This window comes from Sorex araneus, chromosome X, assembly GCF_027595985.1.
Source record: "Sorex araneus isolate mSorAra2 chromosome X, mSorAra2.pri, whole genome shotgun sequence".
Classification (NCBI taxonomy): Eukaryota; Metazoa; Chordata; class Mammalia; order Eulipotyphla; family Soricidae; genus Sorex; species Sorex araneus.
In genome coordinates, this window is record NC_073313.1 from 223,856,039 (window position 1) to 223,875,902 (window position 19,864).

General features: G+C 41.5%; 1 protein-coding gene and 1 non-coding gene across 4 annotated transcripts in view; both read left to right on the forward strand.

Annotated features, from left to right (window-relative positions):
- The first annotated feature begins 272 nt into the window (after positions 1 to 272).
- Positions 273 to 19,864, forward strand: part of GLS (glutaminase) — a 74,447-nt gene continuing 54,855 nt past the window's right edge. Inside the window, exons 1-3 of one of the 3 annotated variants that reach the window (XM_055122794.1) lie at positions 273 to 961; positions 15,099 to 15,195; positions 15,554 to 15,675. In XM_055122794.1, coding sequence (XP_054978769.1) covers positions 537 to 961; positions 15,099 to 15,195; positions 15,554 to 15,675 — 644 coding nt within the window. In that variant the 5' untranslated portion in view covers positions 273 to 536. Of the gene's footprint in view, positions 962 to 15,098; positions 15,196 to 15,553; positions 15,676 to 19,864 lie in introns of those variants that run through there. The other 2 variants (XM_055122793.1, XM_055122795.1) reach the window with 2 other exon arrangements.
- Positions 18,768 to 18,929, forward strand: LOC129400264 (U1 spliceosomal RNA). Its single transcript, XR_008627571.1, has one exon. It is a non-coding gene; the product is annotated as a U1 spliceosomal RNA (small nuclear RNA).

Sequence of the window (19,864 nt, forward strand, 5' to 3'; positions counted from 1 at the left end):
GGGGTGGAGGCAGCGAGAGGGAAAGGGCTACCCGGGAGCCCGGCCTGGCTCCCCCGCCTCACACGTCAGTTTCATTCCTGTCCCCGCCCCAGCCGCTCCCCGCCAGTCCCCCCGCCCGCCCGCTCTCCTTTGCACCCGCCGCGGAGAGGAATTTGACTGCTTCACACACCAATCAGGAGAGAGGTCGATGGTCGGAGCCAATCGGAGCCCCGCAAAGGGGGCAGGTCGCAGGCGTCCTCCCGCCCCCGGAGTGTAAGCGCGGAATGTCTCTGGCCCTCCCCGGCGCTTCAGTCTCAGTGCGGAGCCCTCGGCGGTGTGAAGAGAAGCTGCCCTGAGGAGCCGGGGAGCGGCAGCCTCGGAGGCTGCGGAAGTTGGCGCCCGAGCCGGAACCACACCCACATTCGTAGCCCCCCCCTCCCCTGGTCCGTGGCCCTCCCGCCGGGCACCCCCAGGAGACCGCGTTCCCGGAGGCCAGCCCGCCGCCCACGCTTGGAGCATCCTCCCTTCCCCGAGCGGGCGCCGACGAGCCCGGCGGCATGATGCGGCTGCGAAGCTCGGCGATGCTTCGGGACCTGCTGCTGCGGCCGCCCGCCGCCGCCGGCGCGGCCCTGAGGCGGGCGCAGCCCCTGGCCACCCTCTGCCGGCGCCCCCGGGCCGGGGGCCGGGCTGCCGCGGGCCCGGCGACCGCCGCGCGGCTCCACCCGTGGTGGGGCGGGGGTGGCCGGCCGGCGGGGCCGCTGGCGCTGGGCCTCTCGAGCTCGCCCTCGGAGATCCTGCAGGAGCTGGGCAAGGGGGGCACGTCGCCGACGCCGCAACAGCAGCAGCAGCAGCAGCAGCAGCCACCGCCCGGGGCGTCGCCGTCCGCCACCCCGCCGGCGGCGTCCAGCCCCAAGGACGGCTCCGGGGAGACGGACGGGTTCGGAAACAGCGAGGGCAAGGAGCTGGCGGCCTCGGGCGAAAAGTGAGTGAGTGTGTGAGTGTGAGTGTGCGTGTGTGCGAGCCCCACGGTGTGCGTGACGCCGGGCCCGGGCGCAGGGGCGGGCGGGGAGCGGAGGCTGGAGAAAGAGAAAGAAAGAGATGCGGGGCGGCCTGCGCCGTCTGCGCCATGTGATTAGGCCCGGCCCCGCCCGCGCCCCTCGGCGCGGCCCGCACTTCCCTTCTCCGCCCCCGCCGTGGGCGCCTCGGGGGGCCCCCCGCGGGAGAGCGCTGCTGGCGTCCGGAGCCGGGAGCAGATCCCTTCCCCTCGCACCCCACCCACGCTCCCACCCACCCACCCACGCACTGCAGCGCCTGGCCGCCCTCCCGGCGTCGCGGGAGATGCCGCCCCGACATCCCCAGCCCAGTGACATTTAGGGAGTCTGGCGGGGAGCTGAGCCCGTGCGCGCCTTGGCCCGACGCGTTTCCAGGCTCGGGTTTCTCCCCCGGTCGGCCCGGCCGGCTCAATCGCTCGCTGCCCTCTTCTCCGGCCGCGTCGCCCTCCCGACACTGCCGGGGCGGCGGGCCCGGGGCGTGAGTGTCAGCCATCTGGGGCACCGGAAGTGGGGCTTCCGCGGGGCTTCCGTGGCGGACGGGCGAGGATGGGGCGCGCGGTGCAGACCCACCTGTGTGCCCTTGCTTCGGGGGGTGGGGGTGGGGGGGTGAGATCAGTCGGGTGTGTAGGATGGGAAGGGCGAGGTGGGGCGGTGGGGTGGGGTGGGATACGAGGCAGAGAGAGAGAGAGAGAGAGAGTGGCCGAGAGGGAAAAGATCTGAATCGAGAATCTCCCCATGTCGTGGTGGGATGCGAGCTCCTCGTGTCTTATTGCCGGGCGGGTGAGCCTCAATACCAAATTGGTTTTTCTTTCACAGCCTGGGAAGCGGGGTTGTGGCTTATCTTGTGTATGAACTTGAACGACTCTTCATTTTAGGAATAGGGAGGGGGGAGGTTAGAAATGGACCTTTCTGTTCTCTTCCTGCGCTACAGTATTTCTGACCCGGTGCTTCCCCTTTTTACTTAGTGTCTCCAGTCCCGAAGGACCTTAAGTCAAACTGGAAATGTCATGATGCTACTTTAAACCTTAGACTTGCTTAGTGGTTTCCCTTTAGTGGAAATGGCACCTTTTTATAAGGGTCCCAACCAAAGTGTCTTCTCCCCTCCCCCCCAAGCACAAAGTGTTACTGCATTTTTTTTTTTCAATTTGGTGAGCTGCACACTTTTGTGTATTCTTTTGGGTATTCTTTAATAATGGTTTTGTGCCACAGAGTAGCCTGTGGCCACGGCAGGCCATTTAACATCTCGGGACCAATTCAGTTTCTTTCATGTTAAAGAACCTAGACTTGCCAAATTTCCAACTTTGTGTTTTTTTAACTCTGGAATGTTTTTTATGCCTTATCTTAATCTCACTTGACACCCCTTTTACTTTGCACGCCATCTGGTTTACCTGGCATGCCAAGAGTTTAAGCACGTGCTTAGAGTGAGTGCATGGTTGAAATTGCATGTACCCTACCGTCATTTAAAAGTTGCCCTCTTTTCTTGGGGCTGGGGGCTGGAGGTGGGGGACACACACGGAGGTGCTCAGGGTTTACAACTAACTTTGAGCTCAGCAATCACTCCTGGTGGGCTCTGCCACCAGTGCCCTTGAGTTGCCAGGGATCCAACCTAGGTCTGCCTTGCAAGGCAAGCACCTTAACCGCCAAGATACCACTCCTAGAGTGGAAACTGCTTTCTCTTGCAAAGTGTTTTCTTGTCTCTGATGCTCTCAGGTCCCGTTTCCACTTTTGTCAGATCGATCTGCTTTTGTGATTTACGTGTTTTCCAGAAGTTTCCAGCATGGTGATTTTCTAAATAAGACCACATAGCAGTAACTTTCAAAGTCTTATTTAGGCTAACATACTTTACTGGTAGGGCCACATAAAAAAAAGTCTTGCCCTGTATCCTCCAGCTTCACAAGGAAAGCAATCTAGGAAGGAATCCCTCGAGAATATTTACTCAGATGCCCTGGTCAATTAAATAGCCAATACTTGTTTACTTTAGGTTACACAAAGTTTTTTATTTGTTTTTGGCAACCAAATTTGAAGTAATGGACTGGTTCAGCAGCAAGTATATTGTAACCTTGGGGCTTAACTTAAGGTTGAACACAACTGTCTCGGGTTTGCATATTAAGTGAAGATTACGGGCCTCAAGTTTTGGAAAATATTTTAAAATTTGACTTCAGAGATTGTTTCCCGAGTGATCTGATTTCCAAATGTAGCTTTTCTCTTTTAACTCTTCCCATTTTTCCTTTGTGTTATTAAAATTCTATCTCTTCAGTGTGGTAAAGCTTCCCTTGATCCTGTTATCCTCAGCTTCCAAAATCATAGGTCATCCCTCAATCAACAAGCCACCTGGAATGCCAGCACACAGGACATTGCCAGGTTTTTAAAAAGGATTGTTAAAAGAAGAGCCTTGTGAAATTCAAATGAGTTAACATTTCATAAAGGACTTAGAACATTATTTGGAATATGTTAAATGCTACGCAAGTTTATTAATAAGAACAAAATTGATTTATTTATTGTAAATCTCACTAGGATGTTAGATTTTAGGCTGACATGACAAGTGCCTTTATTGCTTTCCAGAAAATATTTGAGAAGCTGTTTTACTATTATGAAATTCTGATTTGTACTGTTTACCATTTTCACTTTGTTTATTCATAAACTCAGACTGAATTTAATACCTAACCACAGCAGTTTTATTAGTTCGCATATTTGGGATATTTGCTTTTCTCCTTTCCTTGATCTGACTTTATATTCTATTAACCTTATCATATTACCTTTTGGAAAAAGGTGGGATATAAACAAACTTTATCTCTTCCCATAGCGATTTTAGCCTAGTGTTGTCCATCCTAGGCTTGCTATCAGCAACTAACATCAGTTTTGGTTTAGGTTCTTGGGGGAAAAAGGTGTAATATTTGCTCAGTTTTCCCTGTAGGACTCTTCATTAATTTTATTTCTTTCATTTCAAAATTATGGAAAACCTTGTTTTTATGTTTTAAAATTGATTTCCATGCTTTTTCGGGGGGTTGCTTAGTGGGTAAACCCTGAGACCCACGGCTTTATTCTTTCCCAACTGTGTGCCTTCTCAGCGGCATATCTTTTCAGCTTTGATTCATTTTTCTTTGGTACTATTTCAGATCTCGTCTAACCTCAAGTCTTATGTTTATCTCCATGTATATCACAATTTCACAATATGTACCTCCCGAGTATTCATTCCCCCTCATTTCAACTTATTTTGCTTACTGTTTTAAATTCAGAAGTTTTGAATTTCAAAATACCAGCTTTTTTCCTCTCAGCCTGCTCCCCAAACAAGGAGCATTATAAGCATGCATTGCATTCCTGATTTTGGATTAACCTGATGCCATGCTTGTTTAACATGGACATTTTAATCAGACTGTCTCCTGTCAAGTGTGCCAAACTTTGCTGGAAGTCCACAGTTTATAGTTTATCTTAGGGAATAGTCAAGAGGCAGCATTTTCTAGTTACTTTTTGTTTGGGCATTTTTATTATTTGGTTAGAAAAATACAGAGAAGGACTAGGAATGGATGCCAGGAATGATAGCACATATATATGCTCTTTAGAAAATAAGTAATTCGTACAGGATACAGTATTGGAAGTATTCCATTAAACTGATGAAAATGTTTTCACTCCATGATTGGAAGATGTTAAACCAAGTCCTGCTTAAGATACGGGAAATAAACTCAGATTGAAGTGTAAATTAGTTCATTTATTTTGAAGGGCATTTGGTAATATCATCTCGAAACCATAGGATTTTGAATATACTTTTAGGTGACTAGTTACATTGAAAGTGCAAAATTATTTCAACTATTCAGATAGTAAAATCTCTTTTGTTGTTATATTCTAGAAAGAAAGGAACACAGAATCATTACATTCTATTATGTGAGAATTGAATTTCAAAATAAAATTAGGCTTTTCAGCAAACACAAACTTAGGTCTATAAAATAGTTCAAGTAGGATGTTGGAGATGGTATCTGGCAGAGATAACATTTTGGAATGAAAGAACTTATTCAGATATTTAACCAGTGCTCTTAGAATACTTTAATAATACATTGCATTTAATTTGAAAAATGACAATATTTATAATTCACTTAAAACTAAAATTAAGATTGAATGTGTATTTTTTGAACTTCACTGAGCCTTTTTATTTGTGATATCTCCAATGTTAATTTTTTTCATTTAACAGTTGTTTTAATTTTGTTTTAATGGCAAGTCATAACATCTCTTTGCTGCCTTATGTTTATATTAAAACCACAGGCATCTATTTAGCCACTAAATAGCTGTACATGAGCTGTGTTTAACAAACTGTGCTGCTAATTACTATTTAAATGAAGTTCTCTAAAAGCATGAATTAGATCCTAGTTTAGCCTGAAAAAGAGCAGTATCACCTGGAAGAGAAATTGGTTGAAGATTTGAGAGTTTTTGAACTTGGGGTGGCATTTAGGTTGAGAGACAGAGATGGAATCCAGTGGCCTTAGCTCTCTGGCCCTGGGGAGTCATTTTTAGTAACTCATAAATTGACAATTACAATTGGAAGTTACTTTAAAAAACATAATTCCAACTTATTTTATATATCTCATCAGCTGAGCACAGATATTAAGTGACTTGAACCAAGTTCATACAGAATTATTTTTTGGTCCAGTACTGGTAGATTATAAGATACTTGATTACTTTTTTTTATCTTCAGTATTGGTCAAGACCTTAAATTTTATCTTCCCTATTTTCTTGAGAAGAATCCTTTTGAAGGCAGCTTGTTTCACTTTTAGAATTTTGATTTTCCGTATAGGTAGCTGAAGTCTGACTCTCATGAGTTATTTTGAGGTCATTAGTGTGGTGTCATGGTGATTGCAGTGACAAGTGACATCTGTAGTTTTACAGCTAGTGTTTTTAATAAAGGATATTTATCTGAAGAAATACGTAGTTCAAAGGACAATATACTTGAGTTAGCCAGCCTCATCTGTCCCATCCCTAATCTTCCCCCCCAGAAGGCGCTGAATATAGCTCAGTGGTAGAGGTTTTGTCTTGCATCTGTGCGGCTTGGGTTTAATCACTGGCACTGCAAAATGAGTAAGTATATCTCTTAATTTTCCCATCAAGATAGGTGGCTTGGCTCTTTTGAGGTTTAGGCTTCTGAAGCTGTACTCATAGCAGACCAGGTCACTTCCTTAGGTAAAGATAGTTTTCTGTGTTTTAATTTGGTTTACTCACATAGTGTTAGTAAAATCCAATTCAAGTGGCAGCCCTTAAAAGAATATCATCTTCACTTAAGTAAATTTTGGAAAGGTAGACTAGTTTAGCTATCTAACAATATTACATAATGTTACTTTAGTTGCACATTTACATTTTTTTATTAGAAATTATCCAATATCAAAGGAGCCTCCTCTTATTATAAAACAACTCCAGGTATTCATAGTAGAATGAAATGATAACCTCCTTGTAGTAGGAAAAATCCAGGATTAGAAGAAACCAAATCTTAGCTTTCTGGGAGTAATTCTTGGTTTAGTCACTTAAGAGCTGTGTGACATTAGATGGATACATTGCTTTTACAACAGTACCTGTAAATTGGGGACAGTCTACTCACCATGTTTTAATACATAGTGTTTTTATTTAAAACAGTAGAAAAGTTGAAATTATTTTTTGGGGCCACACCGGATAGGACTTCTGGTGGGGATGGGAACTGACTTCTGTCTCTGCTCAGGGATCTCTCCCCTTAGGCTCAGTGGACCACGTGTTGTGCTAAGGACTGAACCCAGGTTGGCTGCGTGTAAGGCAGGCAAGCACCGTACCGCTGTACCTTCTCTCTGGCCCTGTCAAACAAAACAAAACAAAACCGTAAACCCTTAACAGATTAAAGATTTTGTTTGAAAATTAGGTAGTTACTTGGGGCAAAAATGATTTGCTAAGCAGAATTTGTCACTCTTTAAGACTGGTATTTGTTGGGGCACTGTCACTTCAAATTCTGACCTCACAGACTTAGTCTGCTTATTTGCCTGTGTTTGTGGGCATGTGCTATCAGTAAAATTACTCTAAAATAAGTGATCTTAAAAAGAAACTCCATTTTATTGGTTTAAGCAAAGATATGCATATTCAAATTTTGGAAGATTTTGTTTATAAAATGCTTTCAAGTCTATGAGGGGATAATTTTTCTAATTTGGAGGAGAGGTGGAAAGTGTGCTGTACCTGGCTGTGCTCAGAGTTTATTCCTGGTTCTATTCTGGCATCATCCTGGCGGTGCTCAAGGGGACCAGGAATCAAAACCATGTTGGTTGTGTGCAGGGCAATTGCCTTAACTCTTATATTATCTCTCCCACCCAACCCCTTTTTATTTTTATTTTTTTATGAGTGATAGCACAGCGGGTAGGGAATTTGTCTCGCACGTGGCCGACCTGGATTTGATTCCTCCATCCTTCTCAGAGATACCCCAGCAAGCTACTGAGAGTATCCCACCCGCACGGCAGAGCCTGGCAAGCTACCCGTGGCATATTCAGTATGCCAAAAAACAATAACAGGTCCCACAATGGAGACGTTACTGGTACCCACTCGAGCAAATCGATGAACAACAGGACGACAGTGCTTCAGTGCTTTAAAATTTATTGATTCACTGTGAGATATAGTTACAAGCTCTCATGTCTGAGTCGCAATCACACAATGATCAAACATCCATCCATCCACCAGTGCACATTCCCCACCACCAATATCCCCAGTGTACTCCCACCTTTCCTACCCTCCCACTGTCTCCATGGCAGAGTGTATTCCCCATACTCTCTCTCTACTTTTGGGCATTATGGCCAAACCTTTTTTTAATTGATGAACATGATAAGCATTTTATTCATACGTCTGGATTTGAACAGAGAGTAAGTAAATAAGAAAATACATAGGCTACTCTTGAGTGCATAGATAATTCTGTGCTGGCATAGATCATTCTACAATATGAAATGATTGTATTTCATATTATTGCCTTTTTTCCATATAAACTATTATTTGTTCTGGAAAGAAATAAGTTTTTCATTGTGATATCCCATACTATGTGCTCTTAAAGAGTTACATGGTAGGATAGCCATGAACTGCCTCTGGTGCCATAGAAGCTCATTAATCAGCCACAATCCAGAGACTCATAAATATACCTCAGAGAGAGCAACAAGCTGCAGAGTTGCTTCTGGAGCTCAAAGTCACCATCCAGTTAAAAACTGAACTACAGTGGGGCTGGAGTGATAGCACAGTGGGTAGGGCGTTTGCCTTGCACGCGGCCGACCCGGGTTCGATTCCCAGCATCCCATATGGTCTCCTGAGCACCGCCAAGGGTGATTCCTGAGTGTAAAGCCAGGAGTAACCCCTGTGCATTGCCGCGTGTGAACCAAAAAGAAAAAAAAAAGTTTAAAACTGAACTACAGTTGTATCACCCCATTCAAAATTTTAGGGTTCCTGGAACGACATCTGATATGCCAGGAGTAGCACACCACATTGGATGGGCTGTCAAGTAGAAGGCAGTCGATCTCAATGAAGAAACTCTTAACACACAAGGCTTAATCTATAATAATATGTTAGTAATCACTTAGACAAGGGCTTATTTGCTCCAGGGTAAGATACAATATTTCTTCACACACTTGCTTCTAAGGAAGTCTTACGGCCTGCTACTGGGGCAGGCTTGGGTGGTGGTTGGGAAAATTGAAAATAATGGTGGTGAGAAGGTGTAATGGTAGTGGGATTGGTGTTGGACTATTGAATGTAATAAATCACCGTGAACAACTTTATAAAAATAAAATTAAAAAAAAGTTACATGGTAGTGTAGCTTAGTGGTAGAATGCTTGCTTCTTTCTTATGTTTGAGCTCCTGGGTTCATCATTGGCACCACCTAAAAACAAAGATCTTTACAGGGGTTGTTGACTCTGGGGAGACTGAAAGCAGCTCTTTGGGGTCCAGTGCATCCTTCCTGTGTGCTGGGCCCCAAGTTGACTTCCTGGCATTGTATAGTCATTTTTCCAGCATTCTGGGCATAGCCCCTGATGGTCCTTGAACACTGCCAGATTTCTTCACCCTTGGGCCTTTTAAGCACTGTAGAGAGGCCCCTATAAAAAAGCGTTACTTGGGTCCTGAGTGATAGTATAGTGGATAGAACATATGCCTTACACACAGCTGACCCGAGTTTTGTCCCTGGCATCTATCTCATAGTCCTCTGAGCATTTCAGGAGTGATCCCTGAGTACCTCTGGATGTGGTCCTAATCTTCCTCCAGCTCCCAAAACAAACTGCAGAACATTACATGTAGCTATTTTTTTTTTTAAGTGATAGAGCCCGGCAAGCTACCGAGAGTATCGAGCCTGTGCGGCAGAGCCTGGCAAGCTACCCGTGTGTACTGGATATGCCAAAAATAGTAACAATAAGTCTCTCAATGAGAGACGTTATTGGTGCCCGCTCGAACAAATTGATGAGCAACCAGATGACAGACAGACAGACAGATCCCTAAGCTCAGCCAGAAATAAGCACTGAGTACTGCTGAGTGTGGTCCCAAATCAAAACGAAAAAAAAAAAGAAGTGGCACGGAAGGGAAGGTCAGTGATAGGAAGCATAAATGATTAAACCAAGTAAGGTAATATAGTTGTTAATTTGTTCTTCCTGATTACTTTGCACCATTTTTGTGGGTAGGGGGGTAGGGTTTGTTTTCATTTAGGGGCTATCCAGCGTGCTCAGGGGCATAATCCTGCCTCTTCCTTCATGTGGTACCTGGATTAAACTCAGGTCTGCCCCAGGTTGGCTGCCTGCAAGGCAAGAGCAAATGCCCTACACATTGTTCTATTCCTTCAGTCTTGTTTTGCAGTTTTTAGATTCAATACGCTTTTTTTTTTTCTTTTTGGGTCACACCCAGTAATGCACAGGGGTCACTCCTGGCTCATGCACTCAGGAATCACCCCTGGCGGTGCTCAGGGGACCATATGGGATGCTGGGATTTGAACCAGGGTCCGCCGCGTGCAAGGCAAACGCCCTACCTGCTGTGCTATCACTCCAGCCCCTCAATAAGCTTTTATCTTCTTTCACTTGATAGCAGTATTGCCCCTTGAACACAACTGGGTGTGGCCCCAAAACCCAAACAAAATGTTGTGGGGATGAACTTAAAATATTTTTTCTAGTGTTGCAATTTTATAATGCATTTTCTTGATTTTTTTTCCCCTACTAGTGAAGGCAAAAACTGAATAGCTTACCTGTACTTCCTAAAACTCTTAAATATTATGCATAGTACTTGCCACATTAATGTAGTTTTAGCTTTCCTATACGATAGTAGGTGTAGTTTTAGCTCTCCCGTGTTGCACTGTTTGCTCTTTTTCATCCCTATGCTTGACAGAGTGGATTAAATTTATTAAAGTAGAAAACTTATGCAGTCAGTTTATGTTTAAAAAAAAAGTCTGGTTGGGGCTGGAGCGATAGCACAGCGGGTAGGGCGTTTGCCTTGCACGCGGCCGACCCGGGTTCTAATCCCAGCATCCCATATGGTCCCCTGAGCACCACCAGGGGTGATTCCTGAGTGCATAGCCAGGAGTGAACCCTGTGCATTGCCAGGTGTGACCCAAAAAACAAAAACAAAACAAAACAAAAAAGTCTGGTTGGAAAAGCCCTCTGAAATACTTGGAATGATCGTTGGTACCCTAAACGTTTAGGAAGAGAAAGATTATAGGCACAAGGTTAACTAGGCTAAATAAGGTGCAATAACAAGACTTATACTGACCAGTGAGTTATCATTTGTATTGTGAATTATAAGTGATAAAAACAAACAGTTCAAAGCCAGAATAGAAATAAATACTATTAATGCCTCTTTTCATATTTGACCATATATTTTAGATTCCATTTGTAAGCAGGGGACTCTCATTTACCATTTTTTCTTTTTTGGGTCATACCCAGCAATGCACAGGGATTACTCCTGGTTCTGCACTCAGGAATTACTCCTGGCGGTGCTCAGGGAACCATATGGGATGCTGGGAATTGAACCCTGGTCGGCTTCGTGCAAGGCAAATGCCCTAGTGCTGTGCTGTTGCTCCAGTCCTTCATTTACCATTTGATAATTTTTTTTAGGCTTTTTGGGCCATACCAGGAAATGCTCAGAGGATCCCTCCCTCCCTCCCTCCCTCCCTCCCTCCCTCCCTCCCTCCCTCCCTCCCTCCCTTCTTCCTTCCTTCCTTCCTTCCTTCCTTCCTTCCTTCCTTCCTTCCTTCCTTCCTTCCTTCCTTCCTTCCTTCCTTCCTTCCTTCCTTCCTTCCTTCCTTCCTTCCTTCCTTCCTCTTTTTTAGGTAAAGTAAGAAACAGACTGTGTACAAAGGCACCATTAAAAGGGTCTTAAACAGCACTATTTACAATAGCCAGAATCTGGAACAAATCCTAGTGCCCAAGAACAGATGACTGGTTAAAGAAACTTTGTTCTATCTGTACATTGAAATGCTATGCAGCTGTTAGAAAAGATGAAATCATAAAATTTGCATACAAGTGGATCAACATGGGAGTATCATGCTAAGTGAAATGTGTCAGAAAGAGACAGATTTAGAATGACTGTACTCATTTGTGGAATATAAAGTACCATAATATAAGATTAACACCTAAGGCCAGTAGAGATAAGGGTCAGGAGGATTGATCCCTGGCTTGGAAGCCAATCTCATGTGCTGGGGGAAAAGGCAGCTGGGATGGAGAAGGGACCACTAAGTAAATGATGGTTGGAGGGATCTCTTGGGATGGTAGATGCATGCTGAAAGTAGACGATGGACCAGACATGATGGCCACTTAGTACCTGTATTGCAGACCATAACACCCAAAAGGAGAGAGAGTAAGGGAATGTGCCTGCCACGGAGGCAGGGGGTGGGGAGGGGTGGGGTTGGGGGAAGAGGTACTGGGGACGTTGGTGGTGGAGAATGGGCACTGGTGGAGGGATGGGTATTCGAACATTGACTGAAATGCAATCATGAGAGTTTGTAAGTCTGTAACTGTATCATGGTGACTCATTAGAATTAAAAAATTTTTGAAAAAGGACAAAAACAAAGAAAAAGACCTTAAAGACAGAGGTTAGAAATGAAGTGGAATAAAAAATAAAAAATAAGATTTTCTTTGGACGAACTAATCTTCTGTTTTTGTCTCATTTTAGTTGCTGTTTTTCCTTAGGGACTGTGGAGTGCTCTACTTGGGCTTATCATTAATTGTTGATGTAAATATTTGAAAGCATTCCACAACCTATTTTAGTCCTTGAAATTCAAATACTTTGCGAGGATCTCATTATAGTTACTGAAAGTTGCAAATTTTGAATTTTAATTGCAGAGTACATTCATGTGATGTATTGATGTATATTCCTAAATTGGGGCAGAAATGGATAATTTCAGTGATTATTTATACTTTATGAGGTTTGACTCAAATCTCTTATTGGTAAAAAAATGCTCCTGTCAGAATCCATATAGTTAATTTTTTTTGGCCAGGTGTGTCAGGAACATGATTATTTAAACTTTTTATGGCTGGAACTCAGGTGCTCAGGAGGTCTCAAAGCTCCTCCCTGCAATTCTCAGCCAGTCCAGCTGATGGTTCTATGTAAGGGCGGAGGGAATGTGGTCTGCTGCTTGGGTACTGTGATGCTGGGGAATGGCCAGGCCACCCGGAGATGCTGGCTCCTTCAGGGCTGCACCTAGCAGTGTTTGGGGGACCACCTGCTGGGCATCAAACTAGGGGTAGCTGCATGCAGTGCCTACAGTTTAACTCTCTACTGTCTTTCTGACTCCTTAATATCTTTTATATGGTGTCTCATAAGGTTAATTATTTTGTGTCAATTGACATGGCTATAAGGCAAAGCAAACCGTTTACTGGGGTAGCAAGTACAAAGTTTACTCTGCAGTTACAAAAAAAAAAAGAACTACCACTCTGAAGTTTGACACACCATTTTCTGTTAGTAATTGTCATGTTACTTTTCATTGCGTTTTGACAGATGGCTCCATTTTTTAAAAAAAATTAAGTCACCAGTTTTGTTGGTGCTGTTTGATATTTCCTTTGGACCACACCCAGTGGTGCTCAAGGTTTATTTCTGGTCCTGTGCTAAGGGATCACTTCTGGCAATGGTCTGGGGACTATATCCGGTGCTGGGGATTGAACCTGGGTCCACCACCTTCAGGGCAAGCACTCTATCCATTGTTCTATCAGTCTGGCCACTGTTGAATGGTTTTAAGTCAGGGTTGAGACCTAGAAAGATTGGTGGTATCTTGTGAAAGTAGTAACTAGTTAGAGAGCCAATGTACTGTGGTAAAAAAGAAACAGGGGTTCTAATAATATTAACCAATGCTGGAGTCATGTTAAGTTTTTTGAGTGTCTTAGCCTCTTGTTTCATCATCTGTTAAACAGAAAAAGTTATTTTCAAGAAATAGCAAATTTGAACTTCTGCTATGCCAGGAACCATATTATATTTTGCGTAGTTTCAGTGCCTTCTGTCTTTAAGATATTGGAAGGACTGAAGTAGAAAGCTTGTAATACACAACATTTAGAGCGTTGATAGAAATATTTCACACTTATTATTGAAATGTCCCAATCCATTTACGTTCTTTAAAAACAAAATATTTTCAGGGAATTCTTTACTGTTCAGAGTATATTTTTAAGCCCGTGGCCTGGTTAGTTTTGCTTGTGGACAGAGAACCCTGGACACCCTCCCAGGGAGACTGGGCTGCTGTGTCCTGGCCTGGAGGTGGGTTTCTGGACATTCATGATGCCTCTGCTGGGCTTCGGGGAACAGGGCCTCTGGGGTCCAGTGGGAGCTGGCGCCATCCGTGTGCCCCAGGAACGCTGGGGAAAGCTGGCCTGGCTCGCAGCTGGGGACCTACTCTGGACTTGGTGGATTCTAGGAGCCAGGCTCCAGGATAGGAAGTTGGGGAGGTGGCAGAGGGTGAATGGGCGTGAGGGGACGGTATGGCACTACCTTGTGCAGGAAACGGCTCAGCACCACTTCTCTCCCCAGGGGAAAAAAAAACCCAGAATATATTTTTAACCTTGGCCAAGCCATAGAGGTAGCTCATGCTTTGCATGTGGGAGGCCTGGTTTTTTGATCCGTGGCACTACATGGTACCCTGAGCACTTCTGGAAGAGCCCCCCCCAAGCACAGAGCCAAGCCTCTGAGGATTAATAGGTTTGCCCCCCAAATTCCCTGTCTCATATAGTTACGAAAACAGTCCTATGTGTTATTTATTTTAAGGATGACTTAAAATTAAACATTAGGGTACTGGAGCACAAGCTTTACATGCAGGTGCCCTGGTTTAATCCCCTGAATTATATGATCCCCTGAGCACATGGCAGAGTGATGCTTAAGCTCTGATCCAGGAGTAGCCCCTAAGGAACAGTAGGTATAGTCCCAAAATGAAATTAAAATTTTCATACTAAAAGTTATTGTGGCATTTGATCTGTATATGTAAACCTAGGTCACTTTATAAACAATTATATATACATCAGTTGATACAACTCTGCTGAGCAGTGTTTTAAAGGTATTGCGTGTATTGAATTACTTAATCCTTAGCAATCCCATGACACAGATAAAGCTGTATTTTCTGAATCATGGAAAAATGAGTTTATATAAGTCTACTCAGCTGGTAACTACAGCCAGGATTCAAGTAAACTAATTTCTTTTGTTCAGCACTGTTTCCCACTAACCAAATTAGCTATTGAAATATATATAGTCTTTGTTTTCTAGAAAACCAAATTGAGTGTTGACATTTACCTTAACATTAACTAAGCTCTGATTAATGTGGGTTGATTGTATTAGGTTGTACATAAAGGTATCAATTGTAACGATGGCTGGTTACACATTAGCACCACTAATGATGGTAACAAAACCTGGGATTAAACAATAACTATATTGGTTAATGAATCAAATAATATTTACTTGTTTTTCAGTGTGGTTTCAATAATAATGGTTTCATTTGATGAATCAGCATTTATCAGAGACTACCATAACAGTAGTCTTGATGACTAATTCAGCTTAACTAGTTTGGCTCGATGATTAATAATTGATATGACTAAAATTCATTAGAATATTCACACAGGGATTAATTTTATCTTCTTTTTCCCTCTTCAGTAAAATAAAACAAGGTCTGTTACCTAGCTTGGAAGATTTGCTGTTCTATACAATTGCAGAAGGGCAAGAGAAAATACCTGTCCATAAATTCATTACAGTAAGTGTTTGTTTTTCTGTCTTCACTTTTTAAGAAATCTGTAATACTGAGCCAATAAACGTGTAATATTGAAATGTAGCGTTAAAGGTTTTCTGACGTATAGATTCTGACTGAAACTATTTTTCTTGCTGTTTTCAAATCTTCATCATGCTTATTTCAAGGTAATCAGTGAAAGAAAATGAAAGAAACAATAAGAAACATGTCCAGAAAGTGGGTAATAGTGATACTAAATAAGCCAGATGCATATTCAATTCTTGGGTAGGAGTTTTTATATACAGGGATTAAAAACTTATAAATGGAATAAGCATAAACATTATTTGCACTCTATATTTACAAACTCTTATTTTTTTAAAAACAGGCACTCAAATCTACAGGATTGCGAACGTCTGATCCCAGGTTGAAAGAGTGTATGGATATGTTAAGATTAACTCTTCAAACAACATCAGATGGTGTCATGCTAGACAAAGATCTTTTTAAAAAGTAAAAATTTCTGCCAAACCTTTAATGGTGATTTACTATGCTATATGGTGATTTTCTTTTTAATCAGATTGCATCTTTGAAGGCCAGTTTTTCTTAATATAACTGAGAAGAAGATAAGGAAGGAGGAATTATGAACAAACCGAAGAACTTGGTGCACACTAACATTCTGTAATACACTGGGACCCAGTCTACTTCTTTGAAACTGTTCTAAGGCAGTATAGCCATAGATGTTCCCAGTTTACAGTATCTGGAGTTCCCATTCAGTTTGAGTAAAACACACTCTTTGTCCTGACCTGGCTTAAACTGATCTCCAGTTCCTATGCGTATGTTTTAGGCATTTCCTCTATGGTTCCTTTCTACAAGACCAGATAGAGGACAAAAATGAGAGAAGGCTTCAGAGAGCCTTACTCCTTTTATAAATCTCCATTGTGTACATCTCTCTTCCTTTCAGACAGACACATTAATATATAGTCTTTTTATTTTCATCCTTAAAATGTTTGAAAACTTAAGATAAATATTGAAAATTAATGCCTTGATTTAGTTCAATTGCTGTATTTATTTTGACTTCGATACTTGAATATTGACTTATTATATAATCTTTATTAATGTGTTAATGATAACCTGAGTACTGATAATATTGTAGTGAACAGCATGTTTATGATGGATTCCAAAGAGTTAAGTGGTACTTTAAACTAATATGGTTAAGTGAAAACTAGTATAAAACTGTAAACACTATTATATTGGCTTCAGCTGATCAAAACTCTGTCTAGAAAGTTTATTTGTATGTTTGTATGTATGTATGTACTTGGAACTAAATGAAGTGCTCTGTTTCTTGGGAATATTCTGGCATATTAAGGTATCTGGATAGCTTAAGTATTTTACAGAGGTCCTGCAGAGTTTCCTGGCATGCTGTAAAGTACTGCTGACAGTTTTTGGACTTTTGTTTTTTGCACCCTAAGGTTTTTTATTCTACTAATTCAGCTAACCTTAAAGTTAGTCCAAATTGGAACTTTGGGTTTCTAGAAACTTAATTCTTTTTGGAAGCAAGAAATCTTTTGGGAAGGCGGGGAAAGTGAGGAAGCTGGAGTGATCTCACCTCTCTGTGGGTGGGAGATACCATAATGGTATCAATTTTCCTGGAGAAATAATAAATGTGCTTCACTTTCACTTAATATTAGGTGACATCATCATGTTGATATCTTGCGGTAAATTTTTGGTTAATACATATAATAAGATCAAGAGAAATATTTATTTTAAGCATATGGTGGAGATTGCCTGTACCCATATAGACAGTTGTTTTAATAGAAGTAGAAAATTTTGTGTTGAAAGTGAATACCATCCTTATCTCTGGATTTTTAACCATAGAAGTTTTGTTTGTGGATTTCCAATTATAGAAAGCTTTATAAGAATTACTTTGTATTGGGGACTGGAGTAATAATACAGCAGCGAGGGAATTTGGCTTGCACGTGGCTGACTCCGGTTTGATCCTGGTATTCCATGTGATCTCTGGAGCACTGCCAGGAGTAATTCCAGAGTGCAGAGCCAGGAGTAACCCCTGAGTATTGTTGGGTATGACTCAAAAAGCCAAAAACAAATTGTGTTTTGAGAAAAAAATAATGTAATCTTTGTATACGTATACTGCTTCATACTCTTAAAAGTTTTAATTTATGTTTTACTGACAAATGATTTAAATGAAATATTTTTAAAGTACTTATGTAATAACATGTATTACCAAATGAAGAAGGGAAAGAATTCCATATTCACAGATTATAAAATGAAAGTATAAGAAAAAGGAGACTTTATGAAAAACATGTATACTTCTGCTTCAGAGTTCATTTTATGAGTTCTACTTTTTAGTTACGTTCATGATAGTTGTATTTTTATTCTATTTTTCTAGAAAAATAATGTAATTTGTAATGCCCATCATAGTTAGGTGATCCTGTAAATAGGATGGCCTTTGTTGACCACAATAATAGACCAACTAAGATTACTAAAAAGTACAGCTTTTGCAGCACTGAGAAAGAACCCTCTTTTCACTGCTGTACATTTTGTTCATTATAAAGCTGTCTTTTTAAAGTGCTGATTAATTTTAATTAAATAGTTGTAGGTTAATAATTTAAATTTGTTTGGCACACCTCATACTAAAAAAACGGGAATGCAGATCGGATTTGGTAAAAATAGTGATTTAAGATAAGGAATTGTTTTTTCAATAGAAATGAGTTTAATATGTATTTCTTGCATCTATTATGAAAAAGGAGAAATGGTAAAAAAGGTTTTAAAATTAACGTTGAAGCAGAAAACAATTCATAAAGAGTGGATGTTGGAATGTCAATTATTGTTCTATATCTGTAGACTGATAATTCAGACTAATTGTTTTTTCATCTTGTTTGGGGGCATATTTATTTTGTCTTTGTTTTTGGGCCACACCCGGTGGTGCTCGGTGCTTACTCCTGGCTCTGTGCTCAGGAATCACTCCTGGCAAGCTCAGGGAACCATATAGGATGCCTGGTATGGAACCTGGGTCTCCATATGTAAGGCAAATGGTCACTGTACTCTTTGGGGCACTTCTTTATCAACAAAAATAACCTGTTTTGTTTTGATTTGTGGCCACACCTAACAATGTTCATGGGTTACTCCTGTCTTTGCACTTAATAATTACACCTGGAGGATACTGGGGGTTGAACCCAGGCTGGCCACTTGCAAGGCAAAGGCCTTACCTGCTGTACTATAGCTTTGGCCATACAACAACCCAAAAAAGAATGTCTTAATTTTATTTGGTTAAGTAAGCATTTAGTACTGAATTTGAACCAAAAACTTTTATTTGTTGCTAGAATGTAAAACCTGGCTCAATATTAATGGCTATGTGTTAAGGTATCTTCAATTTAGAGAAAACTTGAAATAAGAAATCAAGATGCAAAAATTTATCATTTTTTTGATAGTGAAAGAGAAATACTGAAAGAGAAATACTAAGACCATCTACTTTATTTCTCCCCTCATAATTAGTACAAGTTACTTTCATGGAAGTTACAGAGCTTTCTTATATGTAAATAAAAAGATCATCCTATTTTGAGGGTTAATCTGGGATGAATAATATACTTATTTGGCAGGGGAGGTACCAGATCACAAAGGTGGTTTTCCCTGGGCAAGGCTTACCAGTCATTACACTCCAGGTGTGCTGACCCCTGTGATTTCCCCAAATGTGGGAAACTCAACCACAGAATTTTTTGTAGGGGAGACTGTTTGCACTCTTCCTTAAAAAAAGACAAAGAACAAGGATGAATGATACTTAAAACAGCACATTTTTTAAAAAACAATATGGATTTTGTTTCCTCCGCAAAGAAACTACTTATACATATTTATACATTCTTAAATACTATATTTTGGTCTGAATCATTTTTAGAACAAAATGGAATATTCAGATCATTAGATTTCTTGCCCCTCCCTCCCATTTGACTTGCCATATCCTTATTTTGTTATTTAAGGACATACCCAGCAGTGCTCAGGGCTTTCTCCTGGTTCTGCTGCGCTCAGGGACCTTATGTGGTACAGTGGGTCAGACCTGGGCTGCCCACATGCAAGGCAAACACCTTACCTTCCCACTGTACTAAAATGGGGACTCACTGTCCCCTCTTTTTAAAGTTTTTTAACATTTTTATTCTGCAAACATTTTTGTATTTTATGTAAATAGCATAATGAAATCTAATGTTTTTATTCAGACATAATCAAATACAAATCACATAATTGAATTAATTGCAATGTTTTATATAATTTTATAATTGTTTTTACAAGCATCTTAAATATTTCAGTTGAGCAGTTGATAATATGACAGATTCTGAACAAATGTATTGTTTTAGAAGTGCAAAATTTTCAAATTCTATGCTAGAAAAGGTGTTAAATGAAGTGTCTCTGAAATACATAGGAATTAATGGATGTCTATCAAATTGCTTTATGGGAAAATAACAATCTCAGCTATAGTATTAAAATCTGATTTGTTAGCTAAATGTCATGCTCAATGATTAGTAGTTGGCATGTAAGAAACTTGTTTTAGATAGTCTTCATACTTGCTCTACTGTTTTAATCTTTGACACATCTTTAAGTGCATCTAATTTATTTAACTTGTTCAACAGCTTACACGCTCCTCCACGTAAGGCTGCTCGAGGAAAAGAAAATAACAGCATAACTTATAGTT